This window comes from Poromitra crassiceps, assembly GCF_964638095.1.
Source record: "Poromitra crassiceps genome assembly, chromosome: 23".
Lineage (NCBI taxonomy): Eukaryota > Metazoa > Chordata > Actinopteri > Beryciformes > Melamphaidae > Poromitra > Poromitra crassiceps.
In genome coordinates, this window is record NC_139639.1 from 7739658 (window position 1) to 7761022 (window position 21365).

The 21365-nt window shown below is 42.9% G+C and overlaps 1 protein-coding gene across 1 annotated transcript; it reads left to right on the top strand.

Moving 5' to 3' along the window:
- Positions 1-4803: 4803 nt before the first annotated feature.
- Positions 4804-21042, top strand: LOC310797406 (kinesin-like protein KIF2C; the record flags this gene model as incomplete). Its single annotated transcript, XM_083659775.1, has 22 exons — positions 4804-4870; positions 4967-5070; positions 6019-6111; positions 8618-8666; positions 8751-8786; positions 10478-10651; positions 11350-11469; positions 12408-12514; positions 12652-12747; positions 13076-13130; positions 13269-13431; positions 13624-13714; positions 13914-13977; positions 15793-15884; positions 16006-16148; positions 16475-16688; positions 17473-17583; positions 18238-18305; positions 19421-19514; positions 19616-19693; positions 19973-20066; positions 20263-21042. 22 exons carry the CDS (start codon positions 4804-4806, stop codon positions 20319-20321), a joined length of 2172 nt encoding a protein of 723 aa, XP_083515901.1. The 3' UTR covers positions 20322-21042.
- Between the last annotated feature and the right edge of the window lie 323 nt (positions 21043-21365).

The following is a 21365-nucleotide window of genomic DNA, read 5'->3' on the forward strand; positions in this document are numbered from 1 at the left end:
TGTAGGCCAGTTTCTGACATGAGCAGAATATCTGTACTGTTAGCCAACATGCAAACTGAATGAAGAAATACCTGACACCAAAATATGCCAGTATGTTTGATAGATACAACAGATTTTGGCAATGGTAGTCACACACAAGAAAGCCACAAATGTCTTACCTTACTCCAGGAGATCTGACCTGAATGTGGCAAAGTAAACTCATTTTAAGCAAACTGGATGACACACCTTGTTCCTGTGAGGGCGAATCAGAGCTGGGCAATGCTAATTTGAATCATTTACAGGTCACTTCATCCCTGGCAGAGAAGACAAAAACATTCCATCACTTATGTAGAGACAATAGTAGCCTAAATTAGGCAACTGTTGTCACCTGGTCACGGGGCCAGGTGTAGAAGAGGGGGTAATGTTATACTCCCTCTGATAAAGGTTACACTTTATAAGAACGTTCATCTACTATAAGCCATTTATAAGCAGTTAGTTAAAGGGAAATATTCCATAGATCAAATGAGAATAGTGTTTAAAAGTGTTTTAAAGTGTGTTAACTATTCTGGATGTGTCTGGAAACAGCATAATTGTGGCTCTCACTAACCCAGTCAAGAGCTGCACTCGATATACGTCCAGTCTCAGGGCACATTGGCTTAAAAGCCTGCATATGAATTTATTTTAATGTTTCTTTATTTGACCAGTTGTTTTTTAAAGTGAAATGTATATTTTTTATGTTATTTGTGTGTATCTATGTATTTATGTATGTATGTTTTTTCTATGGACCATGAGTCTGCAATAAAGCAATCAATCAATCATCAGGTTTCTTTATTTTTTCCAAATATCTTTTATTGAATAGTCTTATGTACAAACAAGTGAACATAATACATAGATAGACGAGGCAGTGTCAGAGGGGAAGCCTATAGGCAGTCACTCAATAAGACTAAACACATGACTATGTATGACAGTCATAGCTTGCACTTCATGTACAGTGTCAGACACATACAAATACCTGGACAGTACAAACAAGTAGTTATTCAATCAAACAAACAAACCAAAGCGCACACACACACACACACACACACACACACACACACACACACACACACACACACATACATACATACATACACACACACACACACACACACACACACACACACACACACACACACACACACAGAGACAAAACCAAAAAGGTATTATATAAAAAAATATGAGAAACAGTCTGTACAGAAATTGCATAGGCCTATATACAGAATGGCAGAACTCACAATCTAGTTTAGAGTTAATTTAATGACGCACAGCAGTATAATACAGATGTTTCAGCCTAATGAGGCTTTCTTCTGGGAAGATCAGTTATATATGGTCAGTTATATTTCTTGATCAAATGAGAATAGTGTTTAAAAGTGTTTTAAAGTGTGTTAAATGTGGGTGATTGGAGTCAGTCGCATGCTCAGTGTTTGAGAGATGCCAGCCACCTATAATAGTGGCTAGGCTAAGCTATTGGGATGAGCAATGATGGTATTAACATACATAGTGGCATTAATTAGGGAGAGTAAGCCGCAAGTGAATGCAGGTCAAAGTAGCACTAAGGCCACCGTTCTCACATCATGACCTTAAACATGGTCATGAGGCAGGTGAGAGGGGGAAGCTAACACTTTTTCATTTAAAGGAACACTCCGCCCATTTTCAACCAGCTTTGTATCATTAGAACATCAGTAGTATATCAGAAAACTGTAAACTGTTTTGAAGTCTGTCATCATTGGCTCTTCAGCCGAACACCTCAAATATGCCAGTCTGAGAACAGCTCCTCTTCTCTCTTTATGCTTTACTGGGTTTATGGTCCATGGCCTGTTGCCTGACTCAATGCTTTCTGTCTTATTAGTAGGAGAGAGAGAGCCAGCACACAAAAATGTCCTTTCGTTTAGTTTATTCCAGCTTGACACCAGGTACAGCACACACGCGGACGTTTCAGCCTAACGGCCTTCTTCAGCGTGTCAATTCTGTCTTATTAGTACCTGTTGTCAAGGACAAAAGTGGGAAAATAAGTAGCCTAGATAACTACAGGCCTATAGCTCTTGCTAGCATCCTATCTAAAGTCCTTGAATTAATTATCTTGGATAAAATCAATGAGTGTATCCACTCCACAGATAACCAGTTTGGTTTTAAAGCCAAACATGGCACTGACCTGTGTGTTTATGCACTGAAGGAGATTGTGAACAAATACAAAGGCCTGAAGTCATCTGTGTTTATATGTTTTATTGATGCTTCCAAAGCCTTTGATCGGGTTAACCACTGTAAACTATTTACAAAGTTGAGAGAAAGAGGTGTGCCTGGATACTTGGTAAGGATTCTAGTGTACTGGTATGCCAACCAAACTATGCAGGTGAAATGGGGAGATAGTGTATCTGGCCCATTTAGGGTAAGCAATGGGGTCAGGCAGGGAGGGATTTTGTCCCCTGTTCTGTTCAATCTTTATGTTGACGACCTGTCCAAGAGACTGAACGCCTGTAAGACTGGGTGCATGATTGAACCATCTGATGTACGCAGATGACTTGGCCGTCCTCAGCCCGAGTAGCGCTGGTCTTCAGCAGCTCCTTGCAATATGCACCGAGTATGGCTTGGAAAATGATATAAAATACAATGCACACACACACACACACACACACACACACACACACACACACACACACGCACACACACACACACACACACACACACACACACACACACACACACACACACACACACACACACACACACACACACACACACACACACACACACACATATATATATATCGTTTGTGCTGCCACTTTCGACACAGGGGTGTACAGTGTCCAATTTGTAAACGCTAGCACTCCAGTGAACAGGTTTTATCCATTTACATACTGAGAAGAGCGTTCTCAATGTTATTAAAACAGTTGGTGTTAAACAGAAACATAATGTGTATTGTATACCTTCGTTTAGATGCTTTGTTTATTGTTTTAATCTGCCAACTAACCATTTTTCTATGAATTTTAAAAACATGATTACGCCGCTTTTACTCTGAAGGTAACCGGAGGTCTTATATTCGCTAGCTCCGCAAACCGGAAGTAAACCGGAAGTTTTATATTCGTTTATAGAACGGAGCTAATCTCCAGGGTCATAGTGACACACATCCTGCCAAGAGCATTTTGAAGGACTGTTGGGAACACAATGAGTCAAATATCACAAGTTTAGGATGGGTTGGTAATGGAGAGGCAGAACATATAGGATTGGGTAAATTACAATACAGCCCCACAGTTGCAATATCTTCAATTCCTCCCTGGTTATTCCCCTTGCCAAAGGTAGACCTCAACATTCAGCAGGAATTAAAGGACAAGGCAAAGCAAATTCCAACATGGTATGTAGTCCAGAGCTATTTTGAACAGCATTATTCAGACTCAGTGTTTGTATTTACAGACGGCTCCAAAGATCCAGAAACCGGGTGTGCAGGGGCAACAGTAGGCTATATATTCCAGAGGGTGAAATTTGTATTAAGAAAAGGGTGTCAGACCATCTTTCAGTATACACAACGGAGCTATTGGCAATTATATTGGCATTAAGGTGGGTGGAGCAGAGAGAAAGAAACAACACAGTTATTGCATCTGATAGTTTTTCATCACTACAAAGCATACAATCCGGCAGATCAGCGTTCAGAACAGATATCATCAATGAAATATTCAATATAATGTACAGGTTGGAGATGAAGGGCATAGCTACTGTACACGCTACCTTTGGGTTCCTGCTCATGTTGGTGTGGAGGGGAATGAGCAGGTGGATATCTTAGCCAAACAATCACTAAGAATCAAACAGGTAGACATAAACATTCCATTAAGTAAAGCTGAAGTCAAGACATTCATTAGAACATACGTACAGTCAGTATGGCAGGAGTACTGGGATGGTCAAGAAACTGGTAGACATCTATATAACATACAGTATGGCAGGAGTACTGGGATGGTCAAGAAACTGGTAGACATCTATATAACATACAGTATGGCAGGAGAACTGGGATGGTCAAGAAACTGGTAGACATCTATATAACATACAAAGGCAGGTTGGGGCTGGAAGGAGGGTGGGTTGGAAACAAAGGGAAGAAAGCATTATCACCCGTTTAAGAATAGGTCACACAGCTCTCAATCATACATTACATAAAATAGGCAAGCACCCTGATGGGAAATGTATACACTGTAGCGAACCAGAAACTGTTGAACATATACTTTTACACTGTAGGAAATACGATACAGAAAGGAATACTATGTTTCAGGCATTGAGAATGGCAAAACATCAAGATTTTTCGTTGCCAGGTTTATTAGGGAAAACAGCAGGTAGCATTTATATGCATGTTATTAAGTTTCTTAAAGAAATTGGGGTAGACACAAGAATTTAAGAGTAGTTGTTTTGGTTTGTTTGTTCTGTTTCGTTTTGAATCCCCTGTTCCACAATCCAGTCCAGTTGGTGGCGGTAATGCACCTTTAAGTTGGTTGCCAACCGCCATAAAACACTAAGGAAGAAGACGACTGAAGCGCAGGCGCAGATTCGTCCACACCCGGAAAAAGCGTCATTGATGATCCATGATTTAAAACAGCGGTGGCGGTTTCTTCTCTTCGCCGTAATTTGTCAGTTCGAGAAACACACACCTTATATAAATGATACGAATTTGAGATTTTAGTGCTGCTCTCGTCTCGAAGGAAGCAACATACGGCGACCGAGATAGCGCGACATACTTCTGTCTTCGGCTAGCTAACGTCGTTAGCGAGTTTCACCGTTTTAGCTAACTGATCTTTCCAAGCGGCTGAGATGGAAGCGAGCAGCAGCCTTTCACGACTTCTCATCGGCCTTTCGGTGCAGATCAGTCGGAGTGACGGTGAGCTGTCTCTTGTCCTCTCCTCTATCGCCTAATAACGTCGCTGACTGTCACGAATAACTTCTTGACTGGCGCTTTGTTTTGTGTGTAAACCAGGTCGAGTGCATCCGGCCACCATCAAGTCGGTCAAATCCGTTGATGCCACCAACTCCACCGTCATGGTGGAGTGGCACGAGAGGAACATGACTCGTGGGAAGGAGGTGAGTTTCTCCAACAAGAGGAGCCGGACAGCAGCAGGGGCGTAGTGGAGGAAGAGGAGCCTGCCAGTGACGGTGTACTTTAGAACAGCAACAGGGGCGTAGTGGAGGAAGAGGAGCCTGCCAGTGACGGTGTACTTTAGAACAGCAACAGGGGCGTAGTGGAGGAAGAGGAGCCTGCCAGTGACGGTGTACTTTAGAACAGCAACAGGGGCGTAGTGGAGGAAGTACGCAGTTTAGTTTACCCACCTCTGTTTACTGCCCTATTAATCTATAGACCACTATAAATCAATGAGGGTAAACGAGGTGGATAAACTATCACCTTGGATAGTTGACCCACCTCTATTTACTTTTTAAATATACTTGATTGAATGATTCAGTCAGGGCTAACAAACATTCACAGTATGAAGAGCACACTTACATTATGAGGACTGCAATGGAAATAAGCCTATGGCTTTATTGTGTTTTTATCCTCTGTGATTTTCTGTTTCTGTATTTGTGCCCTGTTTTGTTGACATTCACCAAATAAAATCAATCAATCAATTCACTAGTCCTGCCAGTGACTGCCTACTGAGAAAGCCCTTCACTTTGAAATATTGACGATGTTGACCTCACCTGGTATACTTCAGGGCCAGTCCTAGACCATAACTTTATAGATTATATATCGCCCTTTTCACTTCCCACCCTATTCACCTATTTTCTAAAAGGCAGGGAGTTGGTTAAAAGCGCTATATAAATGCAGGCCATTTAGGCCATGAGGGTTTCCAACTTACAATCCATTTAGGTGAGCCAGTGCCCGAGGCCCTCGTTAATCTTTTGCTTGCACCTGTGTTGCTTCCTGCCTTTTAGACACAAAATGGGTGACTTGGATGGGAAGTGAAAAAGGCTAATTGACCAGTCGCTGCCATTATTGTAAGACGGTGATGAGCCATGTGTCTCTTTGTTGTGCAGGTTGAAGTGTCAGAGCTGTGTGCACTCAATCCAGAGCTGGTGAACCACATCAACTCTGTCACTGCCAAAACCGCCACACCTCCCCCACCGAAGGCAAGTGCAATTTACACGGATGCAAAACTACCTAGTCAACTTTAGGTGACTTGTCACCTTTTTCATCCCAAAATAGTAGGATTTTTTGAGTGGTGGTTCATACAAGGGCCTTGAAGTGCTTGGATTTTGTGTGCGTGTGTGTGGGGATCAAGTACTGGAATACCTTGACATTGTTTAACAAAGTGCTTGAAAAGTCATTGAAAGTCAAATCAACCACATAACCCTGTCTTATATTTTGACCAAAGTTTTGTTCAAGTGATTATTGATAGTATTCTGTTAAATCACCACACGGCCATTTTGGTAGGATTAGCTAAGTAACCGGTGATTGTAATCAATTAACTGGTGCTTACAATCAAATGACACAAACAGCCAATGAGCTGTGTGTATTGTAGTGCTATATTGGTAGGAAAATGCTTGTGACATCATGGGAATTCTATGAATAGCTAAATTGCTCAGAATCAGAACTTGCTATTTTTTCCCTTGTTTCTCTTCTTCCCGACGTGTCACCGTCAACTCCCCAATGTTGCATGTAGTAATGCTGCAGCAACTCTGATCATGTGACACTATGGTGAGCAGCACACCTGCAGCTGCTGTGGCTCTGATCATGTGACACTATGGTGAGCAGCACACCTGCAGCTGTTGTGGCTCTGATCATGTGACACTATGGTGAGCAGCGCAGCTGCTGTGACTCTGATCATGTGACTATGGTGAGCAGCACACCTGCAGCTGTTGTGGCTCTGATCATGTGACACTGGTGAGCAGCACACCTGCAGCTGCTGTGGCTCTGATCATGTGACACTATGGTGAGCAGCACACCTGCAGCTGCTGTGACTCTGATCATGTGACACTATGGTGAGCAGCACACCTGCAGCTGCTGTGGCGCTGATCATGTGACACTATGGTGAGCAGCACACCTGCAGCTGTTGTGGCTCTGATCATGTGACACTATGGTGAGCAGCACACCTGCAGCTGCTGTGACTCTGATCATGTGACACTATGGTGAGCAGCACACCTGCAGCTGCTGTGGCTCTGATCATGTGACACTATGGTGAGCAGCACACCTGCAGCTGCTGTGACTCTGATCATGTGACACTATAGTGAGCAGCACACCTGCAGCTGCTGTGACTCTGATCATGTGACACTATGGTGAGCAGCACACCTGCAGCTGCTGTGGCTCTGATCATGTGACACTATAGTGAGCAGCACACCTGCAGCTGCTGTGGCTCTGATCATGTGACACTATGGTGAGCAGCACACCTGCAGCTGCTGTGGCTCTGATCATGTGACACTATGGTGAGCAGCACACCTGCAGCTGCTGTGGCTCTGATCATGTGACACTATGGTGAGCAGCACACCTGCAGCTGTTGTGGCTCTGATCATGTGACACTATGGTGAGCAGCACACCTGCAGCTGCTGTGACTCTGATCATGTGACACTATAGTGAGCAGCACACCTGCAGCTGCTGTGGCTCTGATCATGTGACACTATAGTGAGCAGCACACCTGCAGCTGCTGTGACTCTGATCATGTGACACTATGGTGAGCAGCACACCTGCAGCTGCTGTGGCTCTGATCATGTGACACTATAGTGAGCAGCACACCTGCAGCTGCTGTGGCTCTGATCATGTGACACTATAGTGAGCAGCACACCTGCAGCTGCTGTGGCTCTGATCATGTGACACTATGGTGAGCAGCACACCTGCAGCTGCTGTGGCTCTGATCATGTGACACTATGGTGAGCAGCACACCTGCACCTGCTGTGGTTCTGATCATGTGACACTATGGTGAGCAGCACACCTGCACCTGCTGTGGAATTTGGCATAACCTTTGGTGATAATAACTCCACACAAGGCCCAAACAACAACAACCGCTAAATACAACGTTGTCGTCTCCAGTATCAAAATAAAGGGTGCTGGATCGACCACATCAAACTTGATCTGACTTGTGCATCTCTGATAATCACTATTTCAATAGTGATATTGGCCATAGTTTTGACCTGGATATGAGAACAGACGACTGGTGACCACTGACCAGTCTGGCCTGTTTTGCTATGGGAGCTTCTAAGCCAGTGTTTCCCAAACTATGGGACTTTACGGCTCTGTAAAGATAACACGCTTTGTTATGTTTGATTTTAAGATGAAAATGAAGGGACATACTGTATACGGTAATATTCAATCTTTTATTTTCCATTACTGATGTAAAATCTAATTTTATGGATGAAAAACGACCAGATTGCATATTAATAAAATGTGTCCCTTCATTTTCATCTTAAAATCAAACGCACCAAAGAAAACATCCTCGTGCAATGAAATGTTTGCAAAGGTTTTATAGCATTTAGCTGATTGATCTATTAGAAGATATTTTCCATCGTAAACACACCTAACGTTATCTTGACAACTGGGCCTGCAGAGCCGTAGAGAATGAGTTGTTGGAGAAGCACACGGAGCCTCTACATGTGAGCAAAGTGAATGATAATCCCTTTCTGTTTCTGTTTGTCTCTTCAATAGAAGTTTGAGGGTCGACTGCGTTCCTCCAGGATCCCTGCCCCTCCCTCCTGTATGTAAATTCATGACATTATTTGTCTATATTGGTCACATGTTCAAATTGTCTTTCTCCTAACTGCTTGTTTTCCTCCAAAAGCCTCTGCTCCATCAGCCACCCCAGCTAAAGAGACAGGTCGGCATGTCCTGCATGTTCCTCTGTCCTCAAATCAATCTCCTTTAATCACACCTTTTGTTAATGGGATCAGGTGGCACTCTGTTTTTCCCCTTTACTCTGCTTTCAATTGTGGCTGATTAGAACAAGTAACATTATACAGTCAAACTTTCTTTGCTCTTATCCACCTTATTTCTAGCTGCCATGATGCCTGATGGGTGCGTCTTCCGCTTCCGGTGTAATTTTTACACTGTTTTCTTGGAAAAAAAAACGTTTAGCCGTGTCTTTCGGGTGCTGGGATAACGTAATGCATTGTGGGTAGTCTCCTACTGTGGCTATTAATGCTAATGGCTAGCGTAATAGTTACTTTACATGGCAGTAAAATGCCACTGAATGACCAAATTGATTTAACTTTTAACCATGTTGAGTAACACTGTTTCCATACGGACCCGCAGCGTTGGTTAGTTGTTAATAACGTGACTATATTTATAACTTTTATAACGGACTCCAGCTTCCGGTTTATAATTCGGGTCTGCAGCCGAGTATAACAAAGGAAATGGGAAACTGCAACAATAAGTCACGTTAAACCGGACCTTGTTCCCACAATTATTTTTTACAGTGGGGCATTCAAAAATAATGTGGATAGAGGCAAAGTGAACGGCGCTTCCTGCTTTTCTCCCTGTATCAGTGCTGAATAAATATGAATGGCGGTGAACGGAGAATAACGTTGCTACTTTTGATCCCGTTTGAATTGTGCCACGGGGTGCAAACGTAAATTGTCATGAACTTGAGATTTTAGTGGCTATGTAGCACTAAAATCAATTCCACAAGCTATGTAGTTTTTATACGAAACTAACCCCTACATTTCAGTTTGACGACGGTGACTTTCTTGACATGCAAAGTTACCTCTTAAATTGACAAAAATTTACATTTGCACCCCGTGGCACAATTGAAACGGGATAAAAAGGTTATTCTCTGAATAAGGCTCTGAATGGCAAACCTTTTGCTTCTGCTCACTTGGGATTTGTCAGGCTGTCTTTCTATTGTGCACTTGGGTTTGGTTTCAAGGAGTTTGGACGAGGCTTTTAACCCCAGAGAAATGCTGGTTAGCAAGTTTCTGACATAGACTAAACATTGAAGCAGCCACTAAGTGATGGCCAAACGAAGCTACTTGAAGCCTCAAATGACATAGCACACATGTACGACATCTGCTGGACAAATAAATGTAGTGCAACCAACACGCAGACGCTCCATTATTGCTATTATTGCTAGCACTAGTGTTGGACCGTGTTATTTGCCCGATCTAACTCCATATCTATAGGTCTATTTCTGTTATAAAGTATTTTAAGCTGCTGTTATGTTTCTGAAATGTACTATACAAAAAAGAAGGACTTAACATGTCATTTTCACATCGGTCTGGTACAAATACAGATGATGTATTTTGGTAAAGTATGTAGCCTGCTTGGGTTTTGGGGGACTGTGTGCTTGGTTTTACACGGTGTGAGTGCGTCAAGCTGTCAAACCAAATACAGCATTATGTGACATAGTGACTTTTCCTGGACCAACGGGAGTCTCGGCACCATGGCTCGATACAGCTGCCTAGCGAGTAAAGGTCCATGCTTGCGAGCTTCGGTGTCGGGATGTAACATCACTACCAGCCACCAATGCCACCATGACTCACTTTGCAGCTATTTGACTTGTTGTGCCTGTAGTTACCACTGCCAAGAAGGAAGGACGCTCTCAGGCTGCCAGGCAGACGTGTCTCTTCCAGGTCCCTGCCCCTGCTGCTGCAGCAGTCCCCACCCCAGAGTCTGCTCACAGCGCTCAGCCAGACCCAGAGACTCTCTACCCCGAGGTCCCTCCTGCACAAGTCCTCACAAACTCTGGTTGGTACCGGCTCTTCTGAAGGCTGGTTGGTACTGGCTAGGGGTTCACTGATCGGCAAGCAATCTGTATCAGCCGATATGGACCTCAAATATGCGATCGGCGACCGGCAATTTTTTTATATTAAACCCCCCCCCCCCCCCCTTTTTTTTTTTAAATTAAAAAAAAAGCCCTATCACTAATCAGGCCTTCCAACGATATAAAATACAATGCCAATTGGTATTATTAAAGGGGAGAAATAATCGACCTAAAATAATGTTTCCAAACTTTCTTTGAGGAGTTTATATATCGGTGAGCGGTAATCGGTGATCGGGCGATGATCGGTTGGGCAGATATTTCCCATAGGCGATCGGTGATCGGTGGCAAAAAACGTGATCGGTGCACCCCTAGTACTGGCTCTTCCGAAGGCTTTGTAGGAAAAATAAATCCACATTTGAATTTGCTCCGAAACACCAAACTTACTTATTTAATTTATTACCTGGATTACATTAGATCTTAACAGAATGGTTTATGGTTTTGTGTACTGTATATGTCCACTCCATTCTCCACGTCTTCTTCGCAGGGTGTTTTCTGCCCTGTACAACTGCTTTCCCACTGTCTTTCCTATGTGATGATGCCCAAATCATTTGAACTCTGTTGAAACATCGGCTTGTTTTATTTGTGTAACCACTCTAAAGTGCACTGTCCTTCCTTCACGCAGCCGTTCCTAACCTGCAGCGCAGGAGGGACGAGGCCAAGCAGTCGGCGCTGGCTTCCCTCAGTGAGGTCAGCAAAGAAAATGAGGTGGCCAAACGTCTGCCTCCTCTGCCTGTAATCACAGGTCAGTAGTGTATTTCACACACAAAGCGCCTTCATACTGTCGTCGTTTTTAATCAACAGGATTACATAGAGGTGTGGTACTCAAACCTTGTCCTACTCAGGAGCCACACTGACAAAAACAGATTTTTCTAAGAGCTACAATCCAAAAACCCTTTGGTCCCTTTCCTCCCTGAAACCAGTTTGGTTCAGCTTGAGTCTCACCAGCTCTTCACCTTTCAGAAAGTCTGTACTGAACCTTGGGTGCTTTGTTTCGTGATGCTGCTGCAATTTGGACCTTTTTGAATTGTGAAGCACAAAGCAAACTGATGCATTTTCCCCTAGTCAAGTTAGTCTAGTCAAGTTTATTTGTATAGCAGTAATTCACAAGCATGTCTCAAGAGGACTTCACAGAGAATATGTCTAGCTTAATCTAGCTGACACAATAGCAATTGCAGTAGTAATAATGACAACATGATTGAACAATCATGAGTGACAGAAAGAGAAGGGGATGGAAATGTGGGGGGAGGAGAGAGATGGGGAGGGAGAGCAGGGGGATGTGGGGGAGGAGGGAGCAGGGACACGAAGACTTGAGAATGAAATATTGATTAATTCTGCGGACAATGCTTTTTTTTCTCCTTTGTAGGACTTAAAAGAGCCACAACTACCCATAAATGAGCCGCACGTGGCTCTAGAGCCTCGGGTTGAGTATCACTGACATAGATCATATTGAGAATGCTTCTATACACAGAGCAGTACACAATGAAGAAGGGAAGATCCCGACCTGTTCACTGATACAGACCTGACAAGATCATTTTCATCATAAGTTTCTGAGTAAAGAAGACCTCATTAGTAGGATTCATATTTTGAATCCGTAGATGTTAATTTTAACTTCTCCCTTATATCATCAACCTCTTTATTTCTAAGGATGATAATGTTGGATAATATCTCTGTGCACTTCAGGCAGAAGGAGAACTGTGGCCGCCCAGGAGCTAAACAAGGGGAACAAAAGAGTATCTAGTGTTGCTAAGCCCCTGGACCCTCCTGGACCCTGGACCAAGAAGGGAAAGGTGAGATTATAGTTTTCTTTCTCATTCTTCTGTCTTTCTGTCCTTGTCCAGTTGAAAGGAAGTGGTGGTATGCACAACCATGGCAGGTGAAAAGACAAGTTCCTTGGATGTCTACATTTTGTTTTTGTCTCCTGTAGTTTGGAGAGGCTACTCGACCCAACCAGAAATTCTACCAGATGATCGAAGAATTCAGAGAGACCCTGGAAATAACCCCCCTCTCAGCCACTGACCTGGTAAGACTGGACTGAAGACACATGTGCCAGTCTGGTTGTACTGTCATCATGCCATGTTGAACCCACTGACCTGGTAAGACTGGACTGAAGACACGTGTGCCAGTCTGGTTGTGCTGAACTGAATGCTGATGGACACAATAAGCACAGATGTGAGCTGTGACAAAGTCAAAGTGACACTGAAACTTTCACAGCGAATGTCTCATTTGAGAGCTTGGTACATTTTCACTTGGACAGCTTCGTTGGCTTTTGCCATTTTAGATGGGCACAGCTTTTGTTTGTCTTCACTGTAAATTAGCATAACACTTTCACACTCTTTGCTTTTGTACAGGTTAAAACTCACAAGATTTGTGTGTGCGTTCGCAAGCGGCCACTCAACAAGCAAGGCAAGTGACTAATGACATAGTTTTGTCCAAGAATAGTTAACTGTCTTTTGGTTTGGAAGGAAACGCATTGTGTCTGCAATTTGGAAATCCCAGAACTGAATTTGTATTTCCACTTGACTTTCTCGTTTTCTTATCCAGAGGTCACTAAGAAGGTGATCGACGTGGTCTCTGTACCCGGGAACGGTAGTCTTCTGGTCCATGAGCCAAAACAGAAGGTGGACCTCACCAAGTACCTGGACAACCAGGCGTTCCAATTTGACTACTCCTTTGATGAGACCACCACCAATGACTTGGTCTACAGGTAGTTACCTTATCTTACCTTTTGTCATGCAAGACACCAGATCTGATCCATGCAAGACACCAGATCTGATCCATGCAAGACACCAGATCTGATCCCAGGTTTTCTGTGTGAGATGGCAAAGATAAGCTGCACCTCTTGGACTCGAGGATGAAGTCATTACATTTCACATAAATGACCATTTCTTTCCTTCAGGTTCACAGCCAAACCTTTGGTCCAGGCCATTTTTGAAGGTGCCATGGCGACATGTTTTGCCTACGGCCAGACAGGAAGTGGAAAGACTCATGTAAGTCTCACAATATGCAATATGCAGATTAGTCCAAAATGGTGCATCATTTTATGCTTTGTTTATTTAGATGGAAGCAAGTTATGTTTTGAGGCACACCTTCACATGAGTCAAATCATCCTTGGAAAAGGACTTTCGCTCTGTTCTGTACACCATATTTTAAAATGTGTTTTCTAATATAGCTCTTTTTGCCCCCCAGACAATGGGAGGTGATTTCACTGGGAAGCAGCAGAACAACGCTAAAGGCATCTACGCCTTGGCAGGTAGGACCACAATTCTCCCCAGTAGCTTGCAGCTGTCCATTCCACAGACTCCCTAAATATACAAAAATATATATATTATTGATTTTATTTGGGTTAGGGTTTGAGGTGTGGAGATTTAACATTTGGATCACTGAATAGAAATGAATCTGAAGTAGGGCTGCACGATATATCGTTTACACATCGTCATCGCGATGTGCGCATGCGCAATAGTCACATCGCAGGGCGTGCGATGTTAAAAGTAAATTAACTCGTCATTTTGCTTGATAAACTCTCACTTTAGGGGTAGCCTACTGAGTGAAATGCAGTCTCTCTCAAAGGTGAGAGATGCCCTACTACTGTACTCACTCATTTAGTGCTTAGCTTCAACACAACAAAATGGACAGAGCTAAATTGAATTATTTTTGCTTATGTTGCGTTGCTGACAGTAGCCCGTCGGATGTAAACGATGTGATTGCGTAGGTGGATGTGTCCACAGGTTGCAGCGCACTAGCAGGCTGGCTGCTGTAACTCAAACATGTCTGTGGAGTGGAGATATTTACTCTTGAAACACCAACAAGCAAGACAGCAACATAATATAATGACAAGAAGGCTAAAGTGATTATTACTGAGAAGTTGTCCGTGTATCACCGCAGCTCTCTCTCCCCCTCAGGCTCTGATGATGCCAGGTCCTACACATCGGGAGCGTTTTTTTCGTGCGATTAATTCGCACGTCAATAATATTATCCGAACCTATATCAGTCAATGCAACCGTGCATACCAACGGCGAAGTTTCGCCGAGCGTTATTGCGGTGTTTATTTTTTCGAACCATGGTCGATTTTTCAGTAGTTCGCTTCCGACGTGTACACATCTGTGGCTGTGATTGACAGGTGGGTCAAAACTCGCATCGCAATTTCGTGCCATATATTCGCTCTTGATGTGTAAGGACCTGGGTTGAGTTAATCATACATAGCGACTCATTTACACAAAACATTTCAGTGAAAATAAAAAGACAAGAGACATATCTTGGCAATTAAATGTATATTTATTACTTTTCACGAATGAATTGTTTGTCACCAGTGCTGCTACATGTGAATCGTCGTCTCTGTCTGTACTGCGGTGCGCTCCAAAACCGGAACTCCAGAGATGCGGAGTGTACCACTTGGTAGTTTCTGGAGGGGGTTTCCGGGGGGTCAGACCAAGTGTGTAAAGTGGCAGGGGTGTTTCATTGTTGATTTATTGAAACGGTAGATTCTGGCACTCAATATTAGGGGTGGGCAATATATCAATTGTATATCAATATTGTGATATGAGACTATATGGTCTTAGATGTTGGATATGGTAAAATATGGTGATGATACGGCATACATGTTGTCTTTCCCTGGCTTTAAAAGCTGCAGTACACTAAGTGAAATGTAGGCTAGTGACATTTTTAAAGTAGAATGTCATAACTCACTCACTTTTTCATGTATGTAAGTCATGGAAATCCATTGGTCAAAATGTGTATGAACCCTGATAGATGGTGCTCTGAGGCCTACCAGTAGGCCACAGCCCAGTGGTTGAGAAACATTAAAATACATAATTTCCCCTCCAATATCAGATGGACTCCTCTACAAAATCACCCAAATCAATCTAGAAGTATTATTTTCTTTAAAATAGAGCTATTCTGGTAATCTGGTGAAAATCTCTATTTTTTCATATCGCAATATATATCGCAGGGGTGGGGAATATCGCAATGTCAGTTTTTTCCAATATCGTGCAGCCCTAATCTGAAGCATTTTTCCCACCTTGTTTCATGCCCATTGTGAATAAATTCGCTGCACTTTTATACATTTCAGCCCAGGATGTCTTTACCCTTCTGAGCCAGAGGAGATATGCAAGTCTGGATCTTTGTCCCTATGTCAGCTTCTTTGAGATTTACAATGGCAAGGTAGCAATCATAGGCTCTCATAGGCTTCCAAATCTCTATTTAAAACCTTTGTCATCAAATGTAATGGACTTTCTATTGTCATGATATCCTGGCTTCAAGTGACATTTGCTTGTGGATTCAGGTGTACGACCTGCTGAGTAAGAAGGCCAAGCTGCGTGTTCTGGAGGATGAGCGGCAGCAGGTTCAGGTGGTGGGCCTGCGGGAGGTGTGCGTGTCCACAGCAGAAGATGTCATCAAGATGATCGAGATAGGCACTGGCTGCAGGTACGGATGAGAGGTGGTGTTTTTGTTCTCTAGCGTAGTTCTGCATGAACGAGTCAGCAAATATCTAAGCCATGCTGACAAGTGTTTACCAGCTGAGATCCCTCATTGATGAGTTGCATTCCAATGCTATTTATCTTTTTACTAGTAAAGAGGTTTTTAGTCAGATGTTCGGTTCATGCGTCATAAAGTGAATATACAGTGTGCTGAGAAGTAAGCAGCTGACTGTACATATTTATCAGCTTCATACTCACACGTGCTGCATCTAATGACACATGGTGGTGACTTGGTTGCCTGCGCTTCCCCCCCCTCCCTCACATCTGTCGCAGGACGTCAGGCCAGACGTCTGCCAACGCCAACTCATCCCGCTCACACGCCATCCTCCAGATCACGCTGCGACGCAGTGACCGCGCCACCACGCTGCATGGCAAGTTCTCCTTGGTCGACCTGGCGGGCAACGAGCGCGGCACGGACGTCAGCAGCAACGAACGCAGCATTCTGGTTGAGACTGCCGAGATCAACCGCAGTCTCCTGGCTCTCAAGGTAGACTGGCTGGCTTAAGCCCCTTTTTTAGATTGGCCAAAAATCCCACTAGTATCCACAAACTATCACGTTTCAGTGATTCCCACAGGCTGAAATTAGATTTTCTTAACGGTTAATTACTTCACATTGACGTAAAATGCCAACAGAAAAAAGCATGTCTCCTGTACCAGCGACAGGCCGAATAGACTGCCTCACGAATGTAAGTACTACTAAGTAGGTCATCCGCTTTAGCTCTATCAAAATAAAACCCTTCTTCTAATGTTAATAACAGCCACAGTTTCACTCCATGTATGTAATCTTAACATCACAAGTATTTTGATACGTTTGCTGCTTCGTTTGTTGAAACACCTTTTTCGCCAACGGGCTTCAGTAAGGTTATTTACTTGTTTTTAAATGACATTATTTTTGCAAGTTCTAACCTGAAGTTTCCATTTTGTTTTGGCTGGCTTGACGCTAGGCCTGGGCAAGCCGTCTGAGAAGGGGAGAAGGGAGGGGGAACAGAGAGCCCATAGCAGTGGAGAAACTGAACGGCTTCAGAGTGCGATCTAAAAGCCTAAAAGGTTGATGCTGCTGCTATTAGCTGGGTTAAAAAAAAATTGTACTAGTGGGACTTTTGATGTAAAAAGGTATTAATTTACTTACCTGGCCTTTGTTCCATCCATCAGCTAGTGGATTTGAAGAGTTATATTTTTGCAGTACTAATCTCCCTGCTTAGTGTACAGGTTTCTTCAGCCGGTATTTGAAAACATGTGATTTAAAGTTGCTTCCACTCTTCTTCCTTCAGGAGTGTATTCGTTCACTGGGAATGAACAGCGATCACATTCCATTCAGGATGAGCACGTTGACCAAAGTCCTCCGAGATTCCTTCATCGGAGAGAAGTCCAGGACCTGCATGGTGCGTTTCACACCAAATCTGACATACTGTTACTCTGGCAGACGATATATAGCCGTGTAAATAAAGATGACGCATACACCTGCTGGTCGCTTGGTGTTGCAGCTCGATTGGCTGTCTTGCTGTATTTCCGTCTTCAATTGGTCGATTTCAAATATTGGCCCCTCCCCTCGTAGCTGCCGTCCGCCGCTCATCGCCTTGCAAAGCATGCTGGGGGATACCTGGCGACGTATCCAATACAAAATGAATGTCGCTTACCGTATGTGCACAGGGCGTCGGTAGACTGCACAAAGTATGCCTCACTGTTAAGTCTAGTATTTCAATAGCACACGGTATATCAAACGTTACTAAAGCATAAATGAAGATCAAGAGCTCCACACAGTGGTTTAGAATATTTTATTTGGTTTTGAAGTGCACCGTTTTGTTTACATGAGGTGGAAATGGAATAGCATAGCAGGGTTGACGTATGATTGCAGTGAAACAGATCTTTATCACCATACTTGGAGAATCTTATTGAGAGACCATCATCAAAGTGTAACGTGCGCTACCTGCTAATGAGGTAAAGACCCAGAATATGCTGTACCAATTAATCTTAAGCAAATCCTACAATATCCAGTATGTATTTGATTATCTGTTTGTGTATCTACCTCCTCTCAGATTGCAATGGTATCCCCAGGCATGGCATCATGTGACTACACCATGAACACACTACGCTACGCTGACAGGTAAATAGTTTGTTTAACCGCTTGCTGACGGGTAAATGGTTTGTTTAACCGCTCATGCAAAGTAAGAACTAAATCATAAACCACTAGAAGGCACTCCCATAAATGTCATTCTCCAACTTGCAAACAGGGTTCCAGGTCCTTGAAATCATTGAATTAGATTTTTTTTTAATAATCAGGGCATTGAAGGTTTTTGAAAATAGGCAGTTCAACTGATGAATTTTCCTTGATTTGAAGTACATTATTAACAAACTTTCATCGTGACTAGGATCTCCCACGCAATTGGACAAAAGTCTTCATTTGCTTCCTCGTTTGCTGCTGTAATTCAGTTTGTTTAACCCATTGATACCTGATGCAACATTTGTGTGTTGCCCAAATCTGAAATCTGAATCTGAAATCTGTGTATCCCTCATTTGTGTGTATCCCTTTAACCCTAGAACACTAACGTGATTTAAAGTCACACCATCACTAACGTCGGGTGTTTTTCACCCGATGCAATATACCCCATAAAACATACTTCTCATCAAAATATCTTAAAGTACAACAATACATGGCAAATTGAGGTACTCTTCTTTTGTTTTTAAATGTGAAATATCACAAAAAACACAAGAAAGTTAATTATGGGGGACACTATAAAAAATGTCAAATTCGGGAAAAATGAGGTAATAGTTATTAAAAAAATCCCCCTCCCAAAAAAACAGGAGCTCCCAACTTCTCCTTCGGTCCACCCATTCATGGGACTTGTGTGGTGAAAAAAAAAAAAAAGTCACCACAATACCATTGTAACTAACGCGAAGATATTTTACCCTCTATCACTAACGTCGGGTGAAAATCACCCGAACACGTAGCCGGTAGAAAAAACCATGAATGGGAGCAGGGAAACAAACCTACATTCAATGACGTCAGTGAGCATCCTGAAGGTACCTAAGGACCCGCCCACCTCAGACAGCAGCAAGACAATGAAAATCACGTGAATTAATTTGTCCGGGTGAAAATCACCCGACGTTAGTGTTCTAGGGTTAAGACCGCGTGACGCGGTTCGCTGTCTTAAAGGGATACACACAAATGCTCAAGTCCTTCCTCACCTCACTGGAAACGTCTGTCCCCCTCTTTGACAGGGTCAAGGAGCTGAATGGTTCAGCCAAAGCTGGTGGAGCAGCTAAGGCACCAGAGCCCATGGATAGCTCATCAGAGGACTGCAAATCAGAAGAGGTTGCAAATACATCCAGAATCAGTATTGCTATTGATGATGTCTCATGTATTGATGGTGTATCAGGTACAGCTTTGTGAAAGCCTGCTCTTCATTGCTGTAGGAGTCTGTGGATGCCAGTGTGTACGACGCCATATCTCAGGTTGCAGAGCTGGAGGAGAGGGTTTATGTGCAGCTCCAGGTATCATTTCTCCTTCTCATTACTGTAGTCTCCTATTAATCAGAGAAGCCATAATGCCATTAACATGATTTAACTTTGTTAATCCTCACACCTCTTTCATTTAACATGATTTAACTTTGTTAATCCTCACACCTCTTTCATTTAACATGATTTAACTTAGTTCATCCTCACACCTCTTTCATTTAACATGATTTAACTTTGTTAATCCTCACACCTCTTTCATTTAACATGATTTAACTTAGTTAATCCTCACACCTCTTTCATTTTCTTGCTTCCCAGGGGAGCACTGAGCTCATAAAGGCAATGGAGGACACGTCCTATGATATTGAGACAGGCCTTCCAGACCTCGAGGAGCACGTGGGGAAACTGATGGGTTTGTACACAGCTGGATTTTTCTCTGTCCCATTGCTGCACGTTTTGGATAACTAGGCATCTCGCGCGCTCTTGTTTGCGGGCAGGACCGATGTATGTGCGAGTGAATGTCAAGTAGATCTTACCTGTATATCTTACCTGTAGATCACCTGTATCTTACCTGTAGATCTTACCTGTATCTTACCTGTCATCCACAGATGCTGTGAAAGCTTTGAGGTCTGGAGTGGCACAAGAGCAACGATTAAGGATGAAATGACATCACCAACATCATCATCACCACCATGTTGTTTAACACTAAGTGCCTCATGTGGTGCCATGTGGTGAGCGTTGAGGCGTTTCTCAAGTTTTATGTTTTATATTCTATTATTTTAAGGTTGTCTGGTGTTCCTGATTTTATTGTGATCCCCCAATTATATTAAAGGATAAAAGGAAACCTAAACATATCTGTTTTACTTTTCTCTTCAGTTGTTGCCTTGAGCCAAGTTTTCATGCTTCCAAAATGTGTGAACTTGAAGTGTGTATAGAGAAGCAATGGTTTGCATGTGTTCAGCCAGTGTTGAGTTTTCACACTGAGGTTTTACACCAAGAGTAAGATGCTTTTTCCTTACCCCCAATTACAACAGATAATTGCCTTAAGTCAGATCCACACCTGAAGCTTTTCCCATTAAAGTACTTTTGCAACTTTCATCTAAATGAAGTGATTGAGCCTGGGGAAGGACATTCATCTCAGCTTGGTACATTTGAACTGACCTCTCCCTGGGGAGCTTTGTTATCACTTTAAAATGCATCGAATTCAAGATGTCCACATAACGTCTGTCGGGCAACCTTGTATGTCCAAAAAAGCAATTTTTCACGAGGAAGAAAAAAAATTCACATTTAACAGTGTAATGGTAATAACATATTTCGCTCATCCAAAGTACCTGAAACTTTCACAGGTTAGTATTGGGTACCCATTAAATCCATTTAAGAAATGTGCTCAATTTGGAGATATAATGTTTCCGCTCAACGGCAGCGTTAAGCTTCCTTTACTGGATGTAGTCTTGTTGGCGGATAAAGTTTTACAATGTTTTGATTGCAATGTACGTTGTTAAATCTCTTCAAAAATTCTATTAAATTATTTTTGCATTGCCTATCTGTAATCTGAGTTTGTCCAGCCACTCTGCTTGCACATAGTGACTAACAATACTTCCTTTATACAAAATATACTTGCAATGCTGTAACAGCAAATATGAATGGTATGAAAATGTAACTAATCTCCCATCAGTCTTGGATTCAGGTCGCTGAAAGTGTGTCCAATCAA